General features: G+C 40.0%; 1 protein-coding gene across 1 annotated transcript in view; it reads left to right on the top strand.

The window, feature by feature from the left end:
- Positions 1-10,963, top strand: part of LOC106093927 (cyclic nucleotide-gated channel rod photoreceptor subunit alpha) — a 162,815-nt gene that overhangs the window by 129,094 nt on the left and 22,758 nt on the right. The window contains exons 5-6 of the mRNA XM_059370094.1: positions 4,161-4,302; positions 5,298-5,435. Of these exons, the coding sequence (XP_059226077.1) occupies positions 4,161-4,302; positions 5,298-5,435 (280 nt within the window). The remainder of the gene's footprint in view (positions 1-4,160; positions 4,303-5,297; positions 5,436-10,963) is intronic.

Raw genomic sequence — 10,963 nt, 5'->3', positions numbered from 1 at the left:
TGTCGCCAGTATAAGAATGGGATAACCACCGCTGAAAAAAGATATTTCTGCTGTTCTCGCCAGGATTCTAATCCAGGCGTTCAGCTTCATAGGCGGACATGCAAACCTATGCGCTACGGTGGCCTCCAGGTGGCCTTACGGCTGGTTTGGTATCTTTAAATCTACAAATATGGGTAAGCAGAGGGACACCTCAAAAAAGTAAACAATCTCCTCTACTTTGAAATGTAGCCATTAAAAATTTTTTATACCCACCACCGTAGGAAAGGGGGTATATTCATTTAGTCATTCCGTTTGCAATATATCGAAATATCAATTTCCGACCCTACTGCTACTGCTGCTATATAGACCGACCATATTTATAGCTGCTATATAGACCGATTTTCCGATAATGGCCCGATTTGACCGATTTTGCTGTAATTTGAAACAGTGAGTAGTTTAAGGCTTCCCGACAACTGACCCAAATATGGTTCAGATCGGACCATATTTAGATATAGCTGCCATATAGACCGATCTCCCGATAAAGGGTCTGAAGGCCACAAAAGCTTTATTTTTTAACCGATATCGCTAAAATTTGAACCCGACCTGAATATGATTCAGATCAGACTATATTTAGATATTGCTGCCATATCGACCTATCTGCCGATAAGGGGTCTAAAGCGACTTAAAGCTTTATTTATTACCCGATTTCGCTGAAATTTTAAACATTGGGTAAGTTAAGACCTCCCAATATCTGACCTTAATATGGTTCTGATCAGACTATATTTAAATATAGCTGCCATATAGACCGATCTGCCGGTAAAAGGTCTGAAGCCCATGAAAGCTTTATTTTTTAACCGATTTCACTGAAATTTGCAACAGTGAGTAGTTTAAGGCCTACCAAAATCTGACCCAAATATGGTTCAGATACGAATGTATTTAGATATAGCTGCCATATCGACCGATCTGCCGATAAAGGATCTGAAGGCCATTAAAGATTCTTTTTTTATCCGATTTCACTGAAATTTCAAACAGTGAGTAGTTTAAGACCACCCCCCATCCGACCCAAATATGGTAAAAAAAGGACTGTATTTAGTTATAGCTGTTATATAGACCGATATGCCCGTTAAGGGTCTGAAGCTCATAAAATCGTTATTTATTTCCCGATTTTGTTGAAATTTGAAATACAAAATTCAACATTGACTTATATTTATAACACCACTCAATTTCCGTGCCGAATTTGGTTGCATAAGTTATCCAAATTTCATCGGATTCTGACGAAAGGGGGTTTACGTATATACTCGAGGTGGTGGGTATCCAAAGTTCGGCCTGGCCGAACTTAATGCCTTTTTACTTGTTAGTATTCGATAACCATATTCGTACTCTACTCTAGAATACCTTTCATTGGAGTCCCATACTGTCCCGAACGGCTCACTTTAGATTTGAGGGGCTATTTTTCGGTTTGAGCCCTAGGTACTTGGTTTAAATGTTGGCATCATATTCCTATTCTATTCCCGAAAACCTTTAATTTGAGTCCAATATTCTCCCGATCGGTCTACTTTGATTTTGGGCGGAACTTTTGGGGCGGTTTTGGACTTGGGACGACTGCATAGATACTTGGGTCCAATTTTGAATATCCTATATTGTTCCGGTCGGTCCACTTTGGATTTTGGTCCCTAGGTACTAGGATTAAATTTTTGACATAATATTCCTTTTCTAATCCCGAAAACCTTTCATTTGAACCCAATATTGTTCCGATCGGTCCACTTTGATTTTGGGCGGTACTTTTGGGGCGCTTTTGGGTTTGGGACGGCTCCCTAGTTACATGAATCCAATTTTGAATATCATATTCATACTCTACTCCCAAATATCTTTCAATGGAATCCCATATTGTTCCGGTCGGTCCACTTTTGATTTTGGGCCCAAGGTACTTGGATTCAATTTTTGACATTTTTTCTACTCCCGAAAACCTTTCATTTGAATCCAATATTGTCCCGATCGGTCCACTTTGATTTTGGGAGGTACTTTTGGGGCGGTTTTAGGCTAGGAGCTTTACCCTAGACACTTGGATCCAATTTTTAATATCATATTCATTCTCTACTCCCGAATACCTTTCATTTGAATCCTATATTGTCCCGGTCGGCCCACTTTTGATTTTGGGCGGCACTCTTGGGGCCATTTTGGGCCTGTGGCGGCCTCCTAGGTACTTGAACCCAATTTTAAATACCATATTCGTATCTAACTCCCAAATATCTTTCATTTGAGTCTCATATTATCCCAATCGGTAAATATGTTCTGCTGGAGAGTTTTGGGGGTAGGGCCTCTCAGATACCAAGGAATAAATTTTTGTGTCAGATTTGTACTCAACTTGTAAATACTTTTCATTTGATACCCATATTGCCCAAAATGGTAAAAGTGTCCTGTTGGATGGTGTTTTTGGGGGTGGGGAACCCCCGACACTTAAGTTGACATTTTTATACCAAATTCATACTCTACTCTTAAATATCTTTCATTTGATACGCATATTGTTCCAATCAGTAAACATGCCCTTTCGGATGGGCTTTGGGATGGGGCGTCCCCCCAGGTTATTTGACCCCAAAATTTTATACCGATTTCATGTTTGTTTTCATGTTGGGGTACCATAAGGAGGCATAAAACATTTCGCTTAAATCGGTTTGGTACCCGTATTGTCCCAATCGGTAAGCATGCCCGTTCCGATGTGTTTTGGAATGGGGCGTCCTCCCAGGTTATTTGACACCAAAATTTTATACTAATATCATGTTTTCCGGGTACCGGAAGATGGCATAAAACATTTCGCTTGAATTGGTGCACCATCTCCGATATTTGGCGTTTTTGAAAATAGGAATAAGGGGCACATTCGCACTCTACTCCTAAATACCTCTCATTTGATACCCATATCGTTCCAATCGGTAAACATGTCCGTTCGGGTGGTTTTTGGGATGGGGCCTCCCCCTAGGTTATTTGACCCCAAAATTTTATATGAATTTCATGTTTTTGGGGGTACCATAAGGTGGCATAAAAAATATTGCTTAAACGGTTTTGATACCCATATAGTCCCAATCGGTAAACAGGTCCGTTGGAGTGGGTTTTGGAATGGGGCATCCCCCATCCAAGTTATTTGACCTCAAAATTTTACACCAATTTCATGTTTTTGGGGTACCATAAGGTGACATAAAACATTTTGCTTAAATCGATGCACTATCACCGAGATCTGGCGTTTTTGAAAATAGGTATCTTTCATTTGATACTTATATTGTTCCAATCGGTAAACATGTCCGTTCGGGTGGGTTTTGGGACGGGGCCTCCCCCTAGGTTATTTGACCCCAAAATTTCATATGAATTTCATGTTTTGGGGGGTACCATAAGGTGGCATTAAAAATATTGCTTAAATCGTTTTGTTACCCATATAGTCCCAATCGGTTAAACATGTCCGTTCGAGTGGGTTTTAGAATGGGGCGTCCCCCCAGGTTATTTGACCCCAAAATTTTTAATAATATCATGTTTTTGGGGTACCAGAAGATGGCATAAAACATTTCGCTTAAATCGGTGCACCATCTACGAGATCTGGCGGTTTTGAAAATAGGTATCTTCCATTTGATCCAATCGGTAAATATGCCCGTTCCGATAGGTTTTGGGATGGGACGTCCCCCCATGTTACTTGACCCCAAAATTTTATAACAATTTTGTGTTTTAAGGGTCCCATAAGGTGGCATAAACAATGTCGCTTAAATATTGTCCCAATCGGTAAACATGTCCGTTCGAGTGGGTTCTGGAATGGGGCGTCTCCCCAGAATATGCAAATGCAAATTTTGCCTATGAACAAGGAACAGGGGCAAAATTCTCACATATCAATGAGTGCAGTCCGGTTTAAGTTTTAAGCTCAATGATAATTGAGCTTAAAACAGCGTCATAGGCGGACACGCTAACCTTTGCGCTACGTTGCCCTCCAGATATGATCTTAGTTAAGCCTCGTTCCGGCCAATATTATCATGTTTTATGTGTTTTTTCTTTAAAAAAAAATTATTTAAATCATTTGTAATTCCTTTAAGTATTGGCAACACTGTTTACTAATAAATTTGTCTTGTTTTCTACTTGTTTTTCATTTTTAACTGCTGCTGCTGCTGCTGTCGTTGTTGCTCCTGACACTGGAAACATGACTGTAGGCTGAAATAGCAATTAACGTCCATTTAGATACACTAAAACGAGTTGAGATTTTTCAAAATACTGAAGCCGGCTTCCTGTGTGAATTGGTATTACGTTTGCGTCCGGTGCTCTTTTCACCCGGTGACTATATATGCCGCAAAGGTGAGTACCCACCCAGCCAAGTGGCCAGTCACCATTTTTGGCCTTTAATGTGAACAAAAATATTAAATCTCTATTTGTTACCATTTTCTTTTTCCTCTTTTTTTTAATTTTTCGATGGGTGGGGTGTGTTTTTTCCCCCCCTGGCTGCCAAAAAATATTTTCAAACTCATCAATAACGCATTCAACTCGCGGTGGTTTATTTTCTTTTTGTTTTTACCCCTGGAAAACATAATGCAATTTACTTTGTTGATGATCTGGGCTATGCAACAATAACTGGACAACATCTACCACAAACAAAAATAAAACACACAACTGCACCGGCACCTGCATTTCCCCATGCCCAACGTTGATGGTGATGCGGTCATACGACTTACTTGTCTGCCATCGACATGTGCAACAAAAAAAATATTTTTTGGTCCTGCATAAAACATGGCATCACACTTTGGACTGTGGCTGGGATTGCTGCCATGCTTGCTGCTGACACTTGGGACATTTAAAATTCCGGCAACTTAACACTCAACGGGTGTTGAATGTACGGACATTTTGCATTGCTACTGCAACTCCTGCTTGTTGTTCGGGTACTACTCGTCGCAACCCATCTTTGTGGGGGATGGTGAAAAAATGGAATGTCTTGTACTGCTCCCGTTGTGCGTAATACGATGAAATTATACTTAAACGAATTGCATGTGCCAACTCATGGATGAACCCAAATCCAATGGAAAATAAAAATTCTCCCAAACCTTTGGCATGTGGCATACACCTTTGGACTTGGGTTGATGGCAACGTGTCTCACAAATTGCTCAATAAATCACTTGAACTTTTTCAAAAACAAAAATAACTAACCATCCTCACTACGAAAAAAACAAAATCGCTTAACCTCCCTCCATTTAAAAAAAAAAATCGAAAATGTTGCATTGACCCCAACTTGTCATTGTGCCATGATGCCATTATCTTAAATCGCTTTGGTGCTGGTGTGGCATTCGCCCTGCGCATAGGTGAGGTGGGCAAGGAAATGTACATCGTTAATCGTGGACGCTTGCAAGTGGTGGCTGACAATGGTAAAACCGTAATGGCTTCATTAAAAGCAGGTTCCTATTTCGGAGAGATAAGCATATTAAATATGGGCACAGCAGGTAAAGAACTTGGTAAATATCGGTTTTAGGATGCCAGGCGGAACAATACAATGCCAGATTATTACTCAAGCAAATATTCGAGAAAAAAAACCCAGCAAAACAAAGCTAAACTATTCAAATTAAAGAAAAATATATATTTTTTTAACCCTACTTCTTATAACCATTTACTAATTATTTATGTTTCTCTAAATAGATTTTCCCCCCCTCTCTCTAAGCTTATTCCAATCCCTTATCCAATCCGAGTTCTTTAATCCTTTCTGCAAAACTTTTCCTTGTTTCATTCTCTTTAAATCTGTACGAGTGTGCATACGTTTACATAACTACTTCTCTAATTTGTGTATGCATATATATATGTGAATGTGTGTTAAACATCTGTATGTGTGTGTATGTGTAAAAACTTTTACCATGAAATATTTGAAATGAAATGAATCTATGCAAGTCTTTATGTGTGTGTGTGTGAGTGTTTTTGGAAATAAAATTTTCTCACAAATTTTGATGGAACTTGTGCCACCACCTCCCACCTCCCCCACACCACCACTAACAACCGTCTTGTCCTAGTAAGTGTATGTATGTGATTATTTTAAGATTAAATTTAATTTGTATCAACAACAACAAAAATCTTATATAAATGTTAGTTTAGTTTAAATGTTATACACACACACACAAATTCAAGGGTTTGCTAAAAACAAATGCACTTGCTCCCTAGTCAAGAGTTATATGTACTTAATTTTAAGTGATTGAGAAACAAGCAAAAACGCTTTGAGTCCGGAAGGGGGAAAATTTGGTTGTCCAACACCCAGGATTTTTGCAGGACCCATTAACGCCTGACCCTCGATTCCCCAGTCCGATTTTGAAGAAATTTCACATACTCATTATGTAGAACATTTATAGTGACGTAGTATTGGGTTGCCCAAAAAGTAATTGCGGATTTTTTAAAAGAAAGTAAATGCATTTTTAATAAAACTTAGAATGAACTCTAATCAAATATACTTTTTTATACTTTTTTTCTAAAGCAAGCTAAAAGTAATAGCTGATAACTGCCAGAAGACAGAATGTAATTACAGAGTCACCAGAAGAAAGAATGTAATTACAGAGTCACAAGCCGACTATATGAAAAATCCCAAATTACTACTAAAATCTACGACGATCTGGGCATGTCCGTCCGACCCTCTGTCTGTCTGTCTGTTGAAATCACGCTACAGTCTATAACAAGTAAAAGCGTGCTAAGTTCGGCCGGGCCGAATCTTATATACCCTCCACCATGGATCGCATTTGTCGAGTCCTTATCCCGGCATCTCTTCTTAGGCAAAAAAAAGGATATAAGAAAAGATTTGCTCTGTTGTTAGAGCGATATCAAGATATGGTGCGGTTAGCACCACAATTAAATTATATGTTGGAGATCTGTGTAAAATGTCAGCCAATTCGAATAAGAATTGCGCCTTTTGGGGGCTCAAGAAGTAAAATAGAGAGATCGATTTATATGGGATCTGTATCGGACCGATTCAGATCATAATAAACACGTATGTTGATGGTCATGAGAGGATCCGTAGTACAAAATTTCAGGCAAATCGGATAATAATTGCGACCTCTAGAGGCTCAAGAAGTCAAGATCCCAGATCGGTTTATATGGCAGCTCTATCAGGTTATGAACCGATTTGAACCTTCTTTGACACAGTTGTTGAAAGTAAGAATAAAATACTTCATGAAAATTTTCAACCAAATCGGATAGGAATTGCGCCCTCTAGAAGCTCAAGAAGCCAAGTCCCCAGATCTGTTTATATGACAGCTATATCAGGTTATGAACCCATTTAAACCACACTTGGCACAGTTGTTGGATATCATAGCAAAACACTTCGTGCAAATATGCATCCAAATCGGATAAGAATTGCGCACTCTAGAGGCTGAAGAAGTCAAGACCCAAGATCGGTTTATATGGCAGCTATATCAGGTTATGGACCGATTTTAACTATACTTGGCACAGTTGTTGGATATCATAACAAAACACGTCGTGCAAAATTTCATTCCAATCGGATAAGAATTGCGCACTCTAGAGGCTCAAGAAATCAAGACCCAAGATCGGTTTATATGGCAGCTATATCAAAACATGGACCGATATGGCCCATTTACAATATCTACCGACCTACACTAAATAGAAGTATTTGTGCAAAATTTCAATCGGATAGCTTTACTCCTTCGAAAGTTAACGTGCTTTCGACAGACAGACGGACGAACGGCCGGACGGACGGACAGACGCACGGACATGGCTAGATCGACATAAAATGTCACGACGATTAAGAATATATATACTTTATGGGGTCTTAAAGGAATATTTCGAGTAGTTACAAACAGAATGACGAAATTAGTATACCCCCCATCTTATGGTGGAGGGTATAGAAATCTACGACCATCTGGGCATGTCCGTCCGACCCTCTGTCTGTCTGTCTGTTGAAATCACGCTACAGTCTATAAAAATGGGCATAGTTAGCTGAAACTGGTGCCTAGGTCTTGCATATACTCCGAAAGCCTGGCAGGAGGCAAGGGTGATGTTTGTATCCAAGGCCGGTAAGGCAAGTTATGCGACACCAAAGGCCTACAGACCCATTAGCCTCACAGCCTTTCTACTCACAACCATGAAACGTATTGTGGACTCCATGATAAAAAGTATGACATCCAGCGAACTGCTCAAATATAAACAGCATGCCTATGCTAAGGGAAGGTCGGTGGAGACTGCCCTGCACGAGGTTGTGCATAAAATAGAAGAATCCTTCGATGCCAAAACGTCTACACTGGCGGTATGCATTGACATCGAGGGGGCTTTTGAACAATATGCGGACCGACACATTGATCCAATCCTTAGACCAGTACCGGGTGGACCCGGTCCCTAGAGACTGGATAACAGGTGGATAAATTATGTGTCGCATGGCATAAATATAAGGGAGAAAGTGGCACAGGGCACGCCACAGGGGGGCATTTTATCGCCACTCCTATGGGTGACCACTATGAATGACCTATTACGGATGCTGTGACACAGGGCATGCCACAGGGGGGGGGCATTTTATTGCCACTCCTATGGGTGACCACTATGAATGACCTATTACGGATGCTGTGACACAGGGCACGCCACAGTGGGGCATTTTATCGCCACTCCTATGGGTGACCACTATGAATGACCTATTATGGATGCTGTGACACAGGGCACGCCACAGTGGGGCATTTTATCGCCACTCCTATGGGTGACCACTATGACTGACCTATTACGGATGCTGTCTGAGAAGGAATATGAACACGTCTGCTACGCAGACGATGTTATAATATTTCTAAGGGGTAAGGATTCGAACGAGCTATGCAGAAGGGCCGAGAGGGTCTTGCATATGGCATATGACTGGGCTAGACCCAAAGGTCTCAATGTTAACCCAGAGGAGACTGAAATATGCCTGTTCACGAGGAAGACGAAGGTGGGCCAATTTAATGCACCACGTTTCCTCAATAAGACGATTTCGATATCTGACAAGGTCAAATATTTGGGTGTGATCTTGAACAGGAAACTGAATTGGAAGTGTCACATTCAGGGGCGTATTGAGAAGGCTCACAGATGTTGGGCACTATGTAGACGGGCCGTAGGCTCAAAATAGGGCCTGAATCCTAGGATAGTCCAAACTAGGGTTGCCCAAAAAGTAATTGCGGATTTTTCATATAGTCGGCGTTGACAAATTTTTGTCACAGCTTGTGACTCTGTAATTGCATTCTTTCTTCTGTCAGTTATCAGCTGTTACTTTTAGCTTGCTTTAGAAAAAAAATGTAAAAAAAAGTATATTTGATTAAAGTTCATTCTAAGTTTTATTAAAAATGCATTTACTTTCATTTAAAAAATCCGCAATTACTTTTTGGGCAACCCAATTATAAGGCAGTTTGGTGGACTGCTATGGAGAAAAAGTGCAACATAAGAACCATACAACAGGTTCAAATAAACATGTTGTCTTGGCATAGGCGGAGCGATGAGGACCACGCCCACTAGGAAACTGGAAACTATTCTAGGTATCCGACCCATTGACCCTTGATATGCCAAGGCGAGTTATTTGCGCCTTTAAATAACCAATGGCCATCCTGTTCTGGCGGCGATAGGTCCTTTTCAGCGAAATCGGGCAAAAGTACCCACGATGCATTCTTCTTTAGGTAGTAAATCTTGTGTGTAGGAAATGTATAAAAGCGGTCCTAGCATACTACCACGTGGAACACCGAAGTGGAATACTCTGATCCTTGTTTAACTCGAAAAAATCTATCATTTAGGTATGATGATAACAATAAACAGGTTCTGAGTTTTAATATCAGAGACGAGTGTATCACTCCATCGAAAGCTTGAGATATGTCTGAAAATACTGCAGCACATACCTCTTTTCTTTCAATAGCATTTTCAACATTGTGGGTTATTCTATGAATTTGTTCTATTGTAGAGTGATCTTTGCGAAAGCCAAACTGATGATTTGGAATTAGGCCGTTTACAAATTACTTTTTCAAACAGTTTTCCCATCAGATGGGTCATTAAGAGCTAGGTTGGTTTGGGTTCTTTCCAGGCTTCGGTAACATAATAACTTCAAATTCAAATAACTTCAAAATTGAAAATTTTGGTAAGTTTTGTCAACGCCTTTATCGGTAAGTGCTTAAGAGTATCGCCAGTTGTCAGATCGAAGCCTGAGATTTTTGAGATTTTTTATTTTTTGAGATTTTTTATTTTTCTGAAAGACTTCTCTCAAAGTAACTTTTGGATTGTGTTCACGCTCAACTTTTTGGGCATTGTATGGAATTGACAGTGTTTTCTTGGAAAATATTGAACTTAAGTGCTCCGCAAAAATTCTGGCCTTATCAGTATCGGATTTCGCTCATGTACTTTGGCTCGTTCTCAAGAGATGCTTCTGGTTGATTGAGTTTTATTCGGTATGCTTTTTTTCGGCAGGAGACCTGCTTATCTGCCATTTTGCCTTCTTTTTGCAAATGCAAATTTTGCCCATGAACATTCCACTAAGGAAAAGGGGCAAACTTCTCACATATCAATAAGTGCAGTCCGATTCAAGTTTTAAGCTCAATGATTAGGGGCCTCCTTTTTATAGCCGAATCCGAGCGGCGTGCCGCAGTGCGACACCTCTTTGGAGAGAAGTTTTACATGGCATAGTACCTCTCAAATTTTGCCAGCATTAGGAGGGCAAAACCAACGCTGAAAATTTTTTCTGATGGTCTCGCCAGGATTCGAATCTAGGTAGACATTTTAAGTTGATATATTAATAATGTCCGACGAAATTATTTTAACATGCATATTTCGTTTGAAATTCCAATGTTCATTTCATAAATGATAAGGCATGACAAACCATTTTATGACCAAATGGGTCTTCGTTAACTGCATTTCACAGAAACGTTTATTCCAAATTGCTTTTGCAAACTCATAGGCCAAGTGAAAAAATGCCATGCCGCATAACAATTGGGTATAGCTATAATCTCTTGTGGTGGATATGTGATGTTTTACCCCCCAATTACAT

The sequence above is a fragment of the Stomoxys calcitrans genome, chromosome 5 (assembly GCF_963082655.1).
Source record: "Stomoxys calcitrans chromosome 5, idStoCalc2.1, whole genome shotgun sequence".
Classification (NCBI taxonomy): domain Eukaryota; kingdom Metazoa; phylum Arthropoda; class Insecta; order Diptera; family Muscidae; genus Stomoxys; species Stomoxys calcitrans.
Note: the sequence above shows the minus strand (reverse complement) of the source record. Positions and strands in the feature narration are given on the sequence as shown.